The sequence below is a fragment of the Trichogramma pretiosum genome, unplaced genomic scaffold (genome assembly GCF_000599845.2).
Source record: "Trichogramma pretiosum strain Unisexual culture from Peru unplaced genomic scaffold, Tpre_2.0 scaffold10, whole genome shotgun sequence".
In the NCBI taxonomy this organism is placed as follows: Eukaryota; Metazoa; Arthropoda; class Insecta; order Hymenoptera; family Trichogrammatidae; genus Trichogramma; species Trichogramma pretiosum.
Genome location: NW_019641652.1, coordinates 620,139 through 636,723, shown reverse-complemented (window position 1 = coordinate 636,723; position 16,585 = coordinate 620,139). Strand labels below are relative to the sequence as shown.

Here is a 16,585-nt window from a genome sequence, read left to right as displayed (position 1 = left end):
TCTTTCGCTCGCCGCACCGCCGCCGCCAGTTATATATAAGCACGAGTGGTGCAAGTCGAGCTGCGAAACGACGACGACGATCGAACACGCCTGCGTCGGCGCCACCTGCGTCGCTGCTATACACGCAGCAGAGAGAAGCTCGTCGATATAATAAACCCTCCACTGCCACCACCACCATCCAGCGGAGCACCCCCGTTTTGCATTATATACATGTATATACATGGGAGCCTAGAGCTCGATGAGAAGCAGCAGCAGCAACGAACTAGATAAAGCTCGAGCATGCGCCGAGTTTCGAGTATACAGTATATATCTCGAGAGGAGGAGGAAGAGGAGGAGGAGGAGGTGGGATGGAGGGGTGTGCGAAAGCGGGGGGCAGTATATATATATACGCGAAAACCATGTAACGTCGCGTCCCGCATTCTCCGTCTCTTTCGCGCTTACGTGCGTTTCTGCGATATCGCTCAATATTCATCCCTCGACAGGCAGCAGCAGCGGCGCTGGAGAACCCGACGGCGACGACGCAGCAGCAGCAGCAGTGAGGAGGAAGCGAGGCACAGCACAGTAGTAGCACAGGCCAGTGTGTGGTGAGAAAAAGGCACGCGCGCTTGCAAGAGAGAGAGAGAGAAAGAGTGTGAGAGAGAAAAGAGAAGAGAGAAAGAAGAAGAAGAAGTGAGATAAGAGAGAAATAGTTTTGCATAGAGATTCTCTCTCGACGCCAAGAGCCGTCGTTGAATTATAAATAATACAACAACAAAAATTTAATGTAAAACAGAGTTGTTGGTTTCGTTTTTGGAGTTTGTTAATAAATTGAGTGTGCATTAGGTATTATTATCACGAGTGCGCGCGCGTTGTGGACCCAAGTGTCGTCGAGAGTACCCGAAAGTCGAGCTTTCGGAGTTATAATTTCCTTCGCGTAAAGTAAAGGCAAACAAAAAAGGCAGAAAAGATGGCCGAGAAAAAGGGACAAGTGACCGAACAGTACTACATGCCGCCGCCCGATCTCGACAAATGGGAGAGCATGAGGATCTTCTTCTACAACTCCGAGACCGGACAGGTCATGGGTCGTACCGGCTCGAGCTGGGGTGAGTAGTAGAGTCGGTCCTGGGCAGCTAAATAGCTAGCTGCTGCTTTTTTCACACACATCACCCTCCCTCTTTTTTTTTTTTTTTTTTTNCTTTTTTTTTTTTTTTTTTTACTACTACTGTCGTGTACCTAAAGGCATTCCTGCCGTCGCGATTATTTCTTCCCTTTGATGAATTACGTAACGATCGTGAGGGGGTATACGAAAAAAGAAAAAATACACGTCCACCCTCGTAGACGCAACGTAACACACACACACACACACACACACAGATACACACGCGATTATGTCACGGATCTCGGCGCGCTCGCTCGTGTGCAAGCACTCGAGGCAAATACGTATCCGTACGTGCGCTGGCATCGAATTAATCGTTTCGGGGGAGGATTTACATAATCCTGTGTCCCTCGCACGAATCCTGACGGAGCTATATATGTGTGTGTGTGTGTGTGTGTGTGTGTGTGATGTAGGCGCCGCGAATCCTCGCTGACTCGCTCGAGCGTCATCGTCAAAAAAAGTATCGATACTCGCTTTTTCAAACGATCGATCGACTTTACCGAGCATGGCGAAAAAGTTTATGTAAAAAAAAAAAATAATAACGGAATGAAAAAGCACGTCAAGAGTCAGAGGGTGAGAGATAGAGCGAGAGCGAGAGAGAGAGAACCGATCGATCCCCCTTAAAGTCGATGAGACCTCTGCAGTTGGTCGTTCGAAACGATAGAAGCTCTCTTTTCCTCTCGCTCGCTCGTGTGTACATGCACTTTGGCGAACTATAGATACACGCACAGACACACACACGGCAAAGATTGGTAATTTTGTACGGTTTCTGCTCCCCTTGCGATAGACTTGCACATACGTAAACATGTACACATTCGCTATTATTATGTCTTTCCTGATTTTTGGTTCATTGCGGAACCTTTACTTTCTATTGCTTGACGTATATAGAAAAATCTTACATATGTAGCTGAGAAAAGCTCGCGAAGCTTTTGCGTTAGATATGCCATCGAATCATCCATGCCTTTTCTTTTATATCTTGAAACAATTCAGCCGATACATATAAAAATATCGATTGCAGCGGAGAGAGATAGAGAGCGAGAGAGTATATAGCTCGTCTCTCTCTCTCTCTCGCGAGCGGCGCGCACGCGGACGCGAACATGGCGACTTTGTGCACACGGAGATGCATTCGCGTGCATGTGCGAGCGAGATAGAAAACCAGCCAACTCGTCGATCTAGAATTTCTGTGTGGTATACGCTATTAACCGCCGTTCGATCCAGCCAAGAATATTATTATTAATGCTTTTTTTTGATTACCGATCGTCGTGCGAGTGTCGGTGCGAGCGAGGAGGTAAAAAAGCTCGCGTAAAAGCTCAAAACCTCGACTTTTGCCGTTACACACTCTAACATAGTAGAGCAGCCATCGCCACCACTACCACCACCATTGAGTAACGAGATTTCGATGTGCGATTGACTAATTCATTCGGCCGCGTTAGAAAAAAAAAATACGTATATAGCCGCGACGAAGAGTGATTAACACCCTGACTCCGTGTCTGTGTGTGTGCGTGTGTCTACGTGTGTAAAGCTTTTTTTTTTGTTACACGCTCATGCTATATACTCGCCTCGCTCGGCACAGAGAGTGTGAGAGTGAGAGAGAGAGGAGCAATATTTATTAAGTAGGTCACCGTACCGCGCGGGCGCGCTCGGCTCTCCTCGCCACTGCTGCTGCTGCTGCTGCTTACGTCTGTGCACAGTTTTTTTTTTCTTTATCATCTCTCTCTCTCACACGCTATACACGCATCTATGAACGAATCAACGCGATTAGAGTTGCCAAAAAATCGAGCTGGAAGAAAGGAGGTATCGAAAAATTGTATCGACGAGTAGTACGCAGCGTTGGACAAAAAAAAAAGAAAATGCAAAAACGCGTGCACCACCCTCTTACATGCGCGTAAGATCGTTGGTTTTCTGTGTAAAAGCTAGCTAGCGAGCGAGCTGCAGCGGGAAGTAGTGGTATGGCAGTAGTCGGACATTTTGGAACGCGGAGGGAAACGCGCGAGTGAAAGAAGAGAGAGAGAGGGAGGGAGGGAGGGAGGGATAGTCAGGCACCGGAGGGTGGTTGTGCATGCAAGCTCTCTCTCTCTTTCTCGCGTGCGCGCGCGAGCAAACGAGACGGAATCAGCCGAAATCTTCGCCTCTTCTTTTCTTTTTTTTATTTAATATTTTTCTTTTGACCTCGTACATACCAGTTAGTTTTTTAATGAATTTCTCTGATCAACGAGGATGAGCAAGAGCTGCCGATGAATATTTATACGGATGAGCTAGTATAGTTTCGATGGAAAATTATTATGTCAAAGAGGGAAAGAGAGAGAGAGAGATAGCCAGAGACTCGAGGCGCGCATGCACGGCGGGCTTCCAATCTGTGTGTGTATGTGTGTGTGTGCATGCAGTGCAGACGCGACTGTACATTATACACATATATAGCAGCAGTAGCAGAGGGTGAAAGCGGCGACAGACTCTCGGGTTACATAACAGGGCGTACGTCTGTACTCGTGTGTGTGTGTGTGTATTTCTATGTGCATCGACGGTATATTACCGACGCAACGATAACGCCGAGGTTCTCTATTCCCGATTCTTTTTTCTTTTCTTTTTTTTGTTTTGTCAGATCCACGGGATTGTATATTCCTTTTCTTCTTTTTCCGTCTCGTAATACTTCGAGCGCTGGTATATTATACCATCTGGACGAGATGGCTCTTTTCAATTTAATCAAGCTCGCGCAACGGAATACGAATAATGGCTTATTTATGTATACGAGCAAGGACTCCGGGCGAGCTTCGCTGTTGAAGCTTAAAACAAGTCTCGGGTTCTTTGAATTAATTAAAATCAAAGACATTAGCTCGATCGAAAGTAGCTCAATCCCGAGCTCACGAATGCCCAAAATTCGACGAGATGAACGCACCAAATTCTTACGGTGCATGAAAAAAATGAATAATTATTCACTGCGAGTTCGATGATTTTATTCTTCTATATTTCTCGCTATGTGCCACACGCATATCGTAATCTCCAGACAATTGCTATATGTACGTTATAATTCGATTCCGTGAATAAAAATTACTGGCAAACGCAAACAAGAACGATAACGGAGTTATCGGTTGCGCGAAGTCGACGATGAATTTTCCAATCAACTTGCGTTCTTTCGTCGGGACAACTATTATAAATATAGCGAATAATATCAAATATTTTTATTGTAACGCAAAACATCTTATAATTGGCAAAATTATCGGTGATAACTATACTTCCTCCGGAAATGCGAGATAAAGTTTATTCTATATTCATTACTTATTTACATGAAAATAAAAAAATATACTTAAATACAAGCGTGAAAATTGAAACTAACGACAATCAACGAGCGAACGAAAGCAGTATCACCCCCAGAAAGACGCGAGAGAGAGAACGAGAGATCGCGCGATTGGATAAGGCAGCCTTGAACAATTTTATACGACACGCATTTGGCCCGATTTCAACGAGATGAAGATTTAAAACACGTATCCGGAGTTTTTTTCTTCTTTGTGCATTATATGTACATAAGCTATATAACTATTAAAGCCGATTTAATTACGAGCGAATGCATTCCGGGGGATAATTGAGTTTTTTAATGACCAGCCGAATTGTATAATGAGTTTCGGAGAAAGCGCAGTATATACGGAGATGCCCACAAAAAAAAGATGAGTCATGGGAAGTATGTAAAAAGCTCGGAAAGACATGATAAATGCTCGCAAGCTTATTTTTCCTTTCTTTCTTTCTTTCTTTATTCTCACATAGAAAGAGGAAACGCAAGCGAAGAATCCGTAAAATATATACAAGATAGTACACTACTGCCCCTCGTGTGTGCGAGTATAGCTCGCGAACTTAGTAAAACGCATATATAGCGCATAAGGGAAAAAGAGAGAGAGGTGGGATCAATAACCCAGACTGTAGACCATAGCTAAAGCTACCTCATAATGCATACTCTCACTGGCATAGTGTACATATAACACATACACACACACAGACAGACAAGCGTCGTTTTCTATACTTTAACGCGAACTGCCCCCGTGGATAGGGGGTCGTAGCCCCCTTGGCCTCTCTTCCTCTTCTCTCGCTTATACCCATCATCGTACTACCCCCGTAGAGTATATACCGCTGCGAGTCGATGATGTATATATCGTCGGCCAGGCATGAAGAAGCGGGGCGCCACTTTGTCGCGCTCGACTTTTCATTTTATTTTCACATTTTCCTTATTTCGCGTGTACGTATATATTTGCGCGTGATTATTTATCCGAGATCGGAGGGTAGATTAAGAATATTAACCGATTAAAATTTCACACACGCCGCGCGGTGAATGACGTTACACGATACGATACGGTCGGATTGCGCAGCTGAACAACGAAAATATTTCGATGAAACGAAAAAAACAAAAAAAAGATGACGTCGAGTTTATTGACATTGCGCGTTTTTTAATCGATCGCGAATTAAATTGATAGTGCGCGCGCGCGTCTGTGTATTTTTTAATGCGTTACGTAATCCTCGTGCCGCGCGAGTATTTCAATCGCCACAGAGAGAGAGAGACAATCGACGAATCAATCGTTTACAACATTGTATGCACGCATTTTATCTTTACGAGTGCAGCAAATCCGCCGATCCGAGCTATTACGAGCGCCGAGACTTTCTCATTATCTTCGAATTTTTTCCTCGCTAATTTTTCTTCGACAGATGGTATTATTAATCTCTTTTATCGCCAACTGTTTCGATGAAAAATCAACAACAACGCATCGGCCGGATAATCTCTCGCTCTCGATACACGTGCGAGCGAGCGATATTCTCGCGTGCTTATATATATATCTCGAGCGAGAGAGACAGAGAGACACAATTGATTTTGTCAATTGGCGGCGAATCGATGTATAACGTAGCGAGTATCTTTTTTTATTTCTTTTTAAAATTGTGAAGCTAGTAGCAAGGTCGAATGCGACGAAACGCATAGGAAGTAAGAACGACGACGATGACAACGTGACTCGACAATAATCTATGAAATAATATGTGCGTATTTTATCACTGGAAGAAAAAAGAAAATCAAGTCAATCGAAATGGTTCCACTTACTTGACACGTGCTTGAATCGTAAAGTTATTTTCGATTCTTTCAATATGATTGATTTTGAAAGGCGTGTCATATCGTCCACGTGCGTCAGGCCTATGTACGTACTATTCATTTTTCTCCCATTTTCTCAATCTCGAAGCTCGATCGATGATACCGAGTATTATCCAAAACATGCACCGAACGTAAAAAATTGAACGGGTGCAAGTTCGAAACAAATGACGTCTCTCGGACGCGCTCATGCATAATAATATTGTCTCTCTCTGTCTGTCGCGCTCTCTTTTTTTCTATTAGAGGGCTACGCGATGAGCGAATAATTCAGGCCAATTAGTCGGCGCATCTTAATTTGCTCGATGACCCGCGACACAGCGTCTATATACACACGCGCGTATCAACTTCTCATATTATAACCATTAAGCAAATTTATACACACACCCATGCCTATTGTATAATCTCAGCTCTTTACATATAATATATATACAGATGTAAACGTGAAAATTTTAAAACCTCTTTCTCTCCCCCCCGAAAAACAGCCAAGATCCTGCTGTTCTACGTGATCTTCTACGCCGTGCTGTCGGCCTTCTTCGGCGGCATGCTCGCCGTGTTCTATCAGACCCTGGACGCCAATCAGCCCAAGTGGCAGCTGGAGCGCTCGCTCATAGGCAGCAATCCCGGCCTCGGCTTCCGTCCGATGCCGCCGGAGAGCAACGTCGAGTCCACCCTGATCTGGTACAAGGCCAGCGACGAGGGCAACTATCGTCACTGGTCCCGGGCCTTGGACAAGTTCCTGCAGGTCTACAACAAGACGGGCATCGGCGCCGTCAATCAGGACAATCGCATTCTGTGCGACTACGGCAAGCCCGTGCCCCAGGGCAAGGTGTGCGACGTGCTCATACACGACTGGCACCCGTGCACCAAGGCCAACTTTTACAATTATCAGAAGTCGGCGCCGTGCATCTTTCTCAAATTGAACAAGGTGAGTGTGTGTTGCGTGAGAAGTCGATTATACCGGATTGGTAAAGAGAGATGCTAGGCGTTTTATGGCCAAGTTTTTGACCAAAGATAAAGTTTCTCGTGCATGAAAGCACCATTGGAAATGAACTGGAGAGTAGAATTTATACGGTATCTGGAATCAAACTCAGAAATTATTAAATTATAATAACTTATAGATCCTCTACTTATACAATTATTTTACCTTTACCGCTTGTAGATTTTCAGATTTAAAGTTACTCGCCATCTAGCGGCGCACGATTAAAGTGGTTTTATCGCAATGAAAGTCCACGAGAACTAGTCTAAATTTTTTTGAATCGTCCTTTTCTTTGGTCATAAATCAACGTCGAGCATTTCTATATCAAGTTTTTTAAGGGGGGAAAGGTACCTTAAACCTACATTTATAAAAAATTTATTAAAAATGAAGAAAAAATTTTTTTTGGAATATACAAAGAAAACTCTGTTTTCTTCACTCTTTTTTCAAAGTTTTTCACTCTGGAATATAAAAATTGAGGTCCCAGTCACCATAGAACCCTCCTCGATGAAGCAAGCCCACAGTCCTGACAGGTACCCCTGTGCCGTAGGATCCAGCTAGAACCGATGGTTCAATCATGGTCCTTGGGGTCTCATTTTGATCATTAGATGTGTGGTTACAAACGCAAGCACTTTCAGATTTTTTAATTAGTTATACACAATTTGCCAGCCACATATATACATTTATTCATTAATATATATGATAAAATGACAGATTATGCTACATCATAGCCTGAAAAAAGTGCTCATTTGTCCCAATACCTTTGAAAGTGCTTGCGTTTGTAGCCATTCTCATGTAGAACAATCCCTGAAAATTTCAGCTCATTTGCTCAAACGGTTTACATGGAAAGTTACGGCAACAAAGCAATTTTGAGATAAAACGTTCCTGCCCAAGAGTTGAAAAAAACCAAAATACATCAATATATGTCATAATGATACTCTCATGTCACTGAGGCTGCTTTAAACTTTTTGGACAATAAAAAACAGTAATTCAACTTGAAATTTCAACATATTAGACCCACAAGGACAATGTTCAATAATCCCAGACAGACACACAAAGCCAAATTATAAGTTTTACTAAAATGTTAGCATACGCTAATATGGGTTTTATGTGGAAACTGGTAACTAAGTTGATTATGTCCAAATCAACTTTTCACACTAATATACACAATCTCACATTAGAACTTGAACTCAGCCCTCTACCTATATTCACTCACATTCATAAAACAACAATCATTGGATCTATAGTTGGAAATAAAATCACTCAAAATTGATCAATTATCACTAATCTTGGTTATCACATGCAACATACAATAATATACATGATACAGTTATATACACATACATAAAGTACAGTGACATACATGTACACTGATGTATATATGTCAATTTACATATGTACTGCTGTATTTCTTGAATTTGAACTGCTAAAAATGTAACATTTTTATAACAAGCTATTGAAGCATCTTCATAGCTTTATTATAAATCACTATGTCAAGTTGCAAAGATATAACTTCACTGTACATGTACTTTTTTCACTTTCAAAAAAATGTAATTTTTAGCCATTGGAAAATCAAGATGCAGTCAGCAGACTGTTATTGACATTTGATCAGGGCTCGCGCACGAAACAGAGAGAGACATAAGATATGCCGAAACCCACGTGCAGCGAGTGGTGGCGTTACTGTACACCTATAGCCATGTAAACAAACAAATTTCTGCTAGATGAAGAATGAAATGAGTATCAATAGACGCCGCTACCGACTCATCAAAGTCTCGAGATTCATGAGAGAATGGAAACGATATATTTTTAAACAATCGTAAAAGTATCGGTACTGAATAGGCTGTACATCACGGTACAGTTAAAATTTTTAAATTCCGATCACAGCACTGGAAAGCTGAGGAAAAATCCTATGAAAAAAGTCAATAAAACAAAATTTTTTTTTTTTGAGATTTTAGGTACCTTTCCCCCCTTAATCATACTTACACATTCATCGTATCATTCGCAAACAGATATTCGGCTGGCTGCCCGCCTACTACAACGACACGGCCAATCTACCGGTGAACATGCCCAACGACCTCAAAAACCACATCGCCAATCAGAAGGTCCATCAACGCGACACCGTGTGGGTGTCGTGCGAGGGCGAGAATCCCGCCGACGTCGAGAACATCGGCCCGATCCAGTACATACCTCGTCGCGGCTTTCCCGGATTCTACTTCCCGTTCACAAACTCGCCCGGCTACCTCAGCCCGCTGGTGGCCGTCTTCTTCGAGAAGCCCAAATGTGAGTATCGTTAATAAAACTTTGACAAAAAAAAAAAAAAAAAAAAAANAAAAAAAAAAAAAAAAAAAAAAAAAAAAAATGACGAAAAAATGTATTTATTTTATTTCTCTCCGTGAACGAACGCGTAGACGGCGTACTGATCAACATCGAGTGCAAAGCCTGGGCGCACAACATCATACACGATCGAGTGGAGAGGCGCGGATCGGTGCACTTCGAGCTGATGGTCGACTAAGCTGCTCAAGCCGGCTGGCTCCTCCTCCTCCTCGAAGCTCGACGGGACGATATTAAAAAAAACGCCAGAGAGAATGAACAAAAAAAATTAAAATAAAAAACAATACAAAAAAAAAATAATTATAATTAAAAGCAAAAAAAAAAAAACAAGTTGACATCACATCTCTTACACGCGAGACATCATCATGATGAAAAAAAATAAAAAATAAGTAAAAACGAACTCGATAAACTCTTCCGTATAGCTCTATGATCGTGTGAACATTAAGCGCATTCATCGACGCGTATTATTATATATAATGTATACGTTATCGTTAACAATTATTATCATTACTAATTATAATTATTATTACTATTGAAACAATGTACTTATATCGAGGAAGGAAAGAAAAAAAATAATTAATATCAAATGTATGCATCAACAGCGGCGCGGCGTATAGCCATACACAGCAATACGACGACGATCCGTCCGTACGCACGCGTGAAAATTGTTAATTGCACTTCATCCCCCTTTTTTTATTATCATTCGTTGCGTTCGCTCTCGCGTCCATTATAAAATGTACATCCACCCGCTCGTCCGCGTATATGGATTTATAAAATCAATCGATCTTCCACGAGAGCATAGCGATCGAATCGAGTGGCGAGACAGGTGTGTAGTACACGCGAGGGTGTGGGTGTGTCTGTGTGTGTTCTTGTGTTTATGTTTGTGTGTGTATGTGTGTACAAGGAGGCCAGGAAAATTTTGGCAAGAGCCTCGCGAGCGACGGACGGGGGGATGACGTTATTATACTGCATTGCACAAAGCGCGAGAGCGAGCGCAATTTAAAATTAACGATGTGTGTGTGTAAGTGTGATATACGTGTGTGCGCGAGCGAGGGAGTTTATTTGTATCCAACGCCACCACCGCCACCACCACCACCCCCCGAAATAACAACCTACTTTTCTCTCTATCTTGCGATGCGCCGCGCACCGATTATTATGTATACATTGAATGTGTGTGTGTGTGTGTGTGTGTGTGTATGGATGGATGCGCGAGGATGGATCGTGCATAAGTATATAGTACCACCAACTTAACGACGCAGCTGTTGTGTGTAGATTTTTTTTTTCTTGTATTTTTTCTTTTCCTTCCTCCTCTTCGTCTTTGGAGCGCGAGACAACGGCCAACGATGACGAAGGTGCAGAAGAGTTGTGCGCGTTGCATTTATCTCAGTATTACGAAAAAAAAAATCACTGATTTAAGCCACTCGCGAATCCTGCCCCCTTTTCCTTCGAAGAGAAAAAAGAAAGAGCCTCGGTCGAGCTTTTTACGCGATGAATCCGTAATAGGTGTGAACAGCGATGATCATGATGTGTCTGTGTGCGCGATACGATACTTGGAATCAAATTTTAGGCGTCATGCAAAACTAAACGACAACAACAACAACAAAAAAAACCATACGACTAAAAGAACGTAAAAAATTAAAAAAAAGGAAGAAAAGAAAACAATGAAAAAAAAAATTTCCCCCTAATCGTAGACGTATAAAAAAAAAAAAAAAATAGTATGTATGCGTAAGATTGTGTACTTATAGCGTGTACTATCTTTGTAGGTGAACAAACAGAAACACCACTGCGTTGGTGGCGAAGAAAAAACAAAAATAACACAGAGGAAATAAAAAATTCGATTCAATGGCAGTATATGAATTATACCAAATTTTTTTTACAGCTTGATAAAGTCTCGTTTTTGTGCGACGATAAAAAATAATGAGATTAAGGTAAAAGAGAGAGAGGCTCGTTTCCTTCTCGGACGCGAGGAATGGGATGAAAACAAAAAAGTATCGAAAAAAAAAGAAGAAGAATTATTATAAATAAATTAAACCAAAGTGTTCTCAAAGACGTATATTCGATTGTCATGTTATACATTATGTGGCGCGATGATAATATTATAATATATAGTCTTCGAGAGAGTCAAAATGTTGTTACTTATTATAATTGATTGGGCCGATCGAGTGTCCCAATTATGAGATTATTTAAAACTCGATATTCGAATAAAAAAAAAATAATGACGATGAAAAAACAAATAATAAGAAAGAAAAGCAACTCATATGTTCATCGAGGCGTCGATCGTTGTTCATTCTGTTACTTTTTTTCGTTGCTTTTTTTTATTGTTTTTTTGTTTATAATATATAAATGTTCGATTAAAGTATTATTATTGTTATAATATATGTGAATCGAAAAAAAAACTGGTAACAATGACGTATTTTTCGCGTATTACTCGACTACCTCTTCCCTCCATCCTTTTTCATCCATGCGCTATGATATATGTAACTTAGGAAATTCATAACAAGAGAATAATGAATAAAAAATAAACGACGGATATAAAGAGCCACGAAATATTCTCAAATAATAGTCATCTTATTTAAAAAAAATCGTGTGTACTCGACGATAAAATACGATCGACTTTAAAAAACGTTTTTGCGCTTTGTAACGATATAAATAAAATATGATAATTAATAAAATAACATAGATCGTTCTTGGTACGTAAATACATTTTTTTTACATTCAAGTATAAAAAATATCGATATAAATAATTATCCGTTTTTTGACTATGATGGTACAAGGTTCATTCATTTTTCTGTGAAAGGGTGTTCACCGAATTTTTCTTAAAAATAGGAAGGGCTTCTTAACGTCGAGCCAAGCATATTTTTCTTATAATAAATAACGATAATAAGAAATATTGTTGATAAAAACGAAGTAATGACGAATAAAAAAGTGGCGCGCGTTTACTTATCGATTATTATCACGATACGAAATATAGTAAGAGTAATTAGGAAATAAAAAAAACAAAAAAGAATTAAAATTAAACGAATAAAAAAAGTGTTACGTGACTATTAGCGAACAGCGCCTTGGTATGTTTAGACTTCAGTTTTACTCGAGTAGTGGAAGTTTATACATTAAAATATGTTGATTTAATCGACGAGAGAAAAAAGAAGCGAGATGAAATTTTAATAAAAAAAAAAACACTTGCTGAACAGACACGACTAATCAGAAGAGAAAACAAACGATTTTTCGTGCGAATGTGTGTGAGAGAGAGAGAATCCCGTGAGAGAATGAGCGATCAAAGAAAGATAAAAAAATGAAGTTTTTTTCCAAAAAAAAAAAATAAGAAAAGAAAGGGAGATAAATGAATGATTAAAGCGAGAGAGGATGACAGATAAATAAAAAGCCTAGAAAGTGTGAAAACTCTACGATGTACATTTATAATAATTATTAATAAAAATGTAATGTGCTGCTTCGAAATACGAAAATAAAGATTAACAAAAAAATACACGCGCGTACGCACATGCGTTTCTCGATAAGTGTCACTGTACACACCCACACACACAACCACACAAATACACACTTTTGCAGCACGTGATGAGATGATGTGGACGAAAACCCAAAAATGGACGTAATTCACTTTTACACGCGTGTCATTTCGATTGTTATGATAAAAATGTGATCCCTCCCCACCAAGCACTCTAAGGGTTGATGAATGGATAATATGTGTAATAGTCGACGCAGAGATTGTCGTGGTAGGTTTATAATAAACGAGCTAACGGTCAGAAATAAAATTGAAATAAAGATAAAAACTGGCAAAAAAAAAATCTTTTAGAAAAAACGATTCATTCGTAGAAGCTTTGTGATGTGCGTGCGTCGGGCAATTCTTTATCTTCGTCCCTCCCTGAAGATTCGAAGACTTCGATGGATGTACGGACTCGAGCGTCACACATATACAACACATACATATAAACACACAAGCATCATCTTGATTGTAAAATTCATTGAAATAAATTGATTAGCAAAAAAAAATAAAAATACTATTGCAATATAATTTTTTTGGGTCTCCGTTCCTGGAGCTCGTGATGAAGAATAAACCTTTGATTCGATGATAATCTCTTATTATTACAACATGAATAGATTTAAAAAATTGAATAAAGCATTCCAAGTAAATTTCAAACACGAGAGTATTATTAATAAAAGAAAAAAAGAAAAAAATTATGTTACATTGAAAAGTCACCAAAGAAGAGACAGAAAATTTTTGAGATAAGGAAAATAGCACGAGAAAAATAAATTGAGCGCGACAGAAGAACGAACCATCAACTGATTCTGGGTATGGCATCCGTAAATAATTTCGGTTGTAGTGTCTATCAAAGGATAATCAATTTAACGCAAAAAAAGGGATGGAAATTAATTCGAGATTCCGGAAAAGAGCGAAAAAATGTCGTATACGATGAATTTTTCAACGCTCTCAAGTTCGGACTCTCAGTATGCTGAGCCAAAAGCTTCAATTTTTCACGCAAAAAAGAAAAAACCACACGCGAGGCAAGGTGCGTTCGAAGTAAAAATTCCCGTAATAGAGCCGTACCAAAAAAAGCGGCCATTTGCATTAATAAATAAAAAACGATTATACAGCGGAGAAATATGTAACGTTTGGAATTTTATTCACTTTAGTGCAGAAAAAATTATTCATACGTAGTATGTTAAAAAAAAAAAGTAGTAGAATGAATTCGAGACAAGTCCAATTTATTATATTATAATATATAAATGTAATAAAAAAAAACTACTACGACCACTGAACTAAAAACTATTACGTACTACTGGGCCGCGAATTGTTTTATAAAGAAGTGTAAGATGACTATTAAATTCGTTGTTAAATTTCAATATTACTATAATAATTACGTGAGAAGAAAAAATTTTAAATTGATAAGAGAGGCTTTTAAGCGACGATTAAAATGCATTAATTCGTTAAAACTAAGCCCCCAAAGTGGAAACAAAACGAACGAAAGAGTGTGCGAAAACGAGATTATGAATGAGAGAGAATTATAAACGTTCGAGTGGTTTCGGGCAAATTTTATATGCCTAAGAGTACCGTTTGATGTCAACCAGGGGTGGAAAAATAATAGAATGAAAAGGAGCTCGAAGCCACAAGGAGCAGAGAGTGCGCTTAAAAAAAGCGCGCGAGTATACTGTTTTACTTTTCCTTTTTTTTGTGTCAGCGACATAGTTTTGTGGTGTAAAGTAATGAACAAATGAAAACGAAAAAAAAAAAAACTAAAATGGATCCAAGATCTTGCACGATATTAAACACACCGTTATCTTGTTAGCCGATGTGAAAGCCTAGTTGATGAAAAAATAAACAAACAGAAAACGAACGCGCGAGATGGGCGGAAAATAAAAAAAAATACACTACTCTGAAAAAAATATAAAAAATGATAATTAACACTTTTGTTTTGCTTGCTTATTTTGTCAACGTCGCTGCCCGATACTTTTGTCACTTCCAATTTAACCCATTGACCCATTGGGGGGAGACGATTTGACACTCAACTTTTCGATTTACCATGTCTCAATCGAAACGAAAAAATAATTATAATAAATTAACTTTCTCGATCGTGCGAGTTTAAAGCTTGAGGGATCGACTGCTTACTATATCTCGGAGAGAAACAAAAACTCTGAATTTTATTTAAAAAATGGTACATCAATGGCTGCGGTTATTTCTTGCTGCATTAATCGGACAGTTTTTGTAACGGGAGGCTGCTGCTTATTGACCATGTTGCTTATTGACGTCGCATCGTCGGATCGACTCCCGAACAAGTTTTTCGACCCCCGACAATTATAACTTGGTGAATATTTTATTCTTATACGGCAAAAAAAATGGCGGTAAAACAGTTGTTGAGAAGAGGCGCCACTCAAATCACCAGTGTTGGTACAACGATATGAAATTCGCGAAGACAGCAACTGAGAAAGCGGTATATCCTAGCCTGTCGCTAAAAAGCAAACTCAGAATTTTTCCAGCTACTCGTCTGTTTCGGTTGGCCAACTGCTTTCCGATAACCCTGTATATCATTACATATTTTAAAAAAATTGATTATACTTCAAAGTTCAACTTTTGATACTCTACAATTCTACGTTCAAAATATTTTCCTTTAGCATGTCTAGCCAGAATATAAATGAACTGTGCCCCTTTTTTTCGACTACCCGACATGCTTCAATGGTTTGACGTCTATCATGCGTCTAGGGGTTCTCATATGCGTGTAAACATTTGTTACGATAGATATCATAGAAAAAGCTCGTCATTAAATTTTTCTTCGCTTACTATGCCTTAGTTTGATTCTGTCTACTTATTCAACGAGGCCCGATAGTCGAGGAAATAAAGCATTCAACCTCCGATTTTTGAACAGTAAGTCGGATTGAGATGCGGTTTTCGGCATTCGATTCGGGAGAGCGTCTAGAAACTTTGTGAACAAAATTTATGAGGGACAAATGGAAATTTGCACCCCGGGGGTGCAATAAACGCATTTCAGGGATGCATCTTGAACTCAAGACTTGGTCAATATGTGTATTTCACTAAATATCGGTAAAAATGAGTCTAATTTCTGCACTAGGGGGTTTTTGGGGTCGCTGAAAACGAATATCACTGTGAAAATGTACCACGATGTACCTGGGGCCCAGGGCGGGCCCTATATACCTCGTCTCCAGGAGTTTTATGAGGATATTTAAGATATCTCGTTGAAAATCGTTACTCAGGGGTTTTTGGGGTCGCTGAAAACGAATATCACTGTGAAAATGTTCTACCATGTACCTGGGGCCCAGGGCGGGCCCTATATACCTCGTCTCCTGGAGTTTCATGGTAATATTCAACATATCTCGTTGAAGATCGTTACTTAGGGGTTTTTGGGGTCGCTGAAAACGAATATCACAACGAAAATGGTTTCCAAAGTATCTGGCGCCATGTCAGGTATTATACATTTTGTTGTTAAAAAAATTTCAATATCAAATTTATCAATTCTTGTTTCACCGTCATCTGAGTTAATTGAATTTTCAAATGAACCTGGGA

The 16,585-nt window shown here is 39.7% G+C and overlaps 1 protein-coding gene across 1 annotated transcript; it reads left to right on the top strand.

Annotated features, from left to right (window-relative positions):
• Nucleotides 1-459: 459 nt before the first annotated feature.
• Nucleotides 460-9,798, top strand: LOC106656457 (sodium/potassium-transporting ATPase subunit beta-2-like). Its single transcript, XM_014377454.2, has 4 exons — nt 460-1,082; nt 6,734-7,176; nt 9,234-9,504; nt 9,633-9,798. Exons 1-4 carry the CDS (start codon nt 947-949, stop codon nt 9,734-9,736), a joined length of 954 nt encoding a protein of 317 aa, XP_014232940.1. The 5' UTR covers nt 460-946; the 3' UTR covers nt 9,737-9,798.
• The last annotated feature ends 6,787 nt before the right edge of the window (nt 9,799-16,585 follow it).

Excerpts from the sequence above, each read along its gene's own strand:
- LOC106656457 (XM_014377454.2), top strand. The coding sequence starts at position 947 with ATGGCCGAGAAAAAGGGACAAGTGACCGAACAGTACTACATGCCGCCG. Across the intron at positions 7,177-9,233 it reads TCTTTCTCAAATTGAACAAG|ATATTCGGCTGGCTGCCCGC; the intron begins GTGAGTGTGTGT and ends ATTCGCAAACAG. Across the intron at positions 9,505-9,632 it reads CTTCTTCGAGAAGCCCAAAT|ACGGCGTACTGATCAACATC; the intron begins GTGAGTATCGTT and ends ACGAACGCGTAG.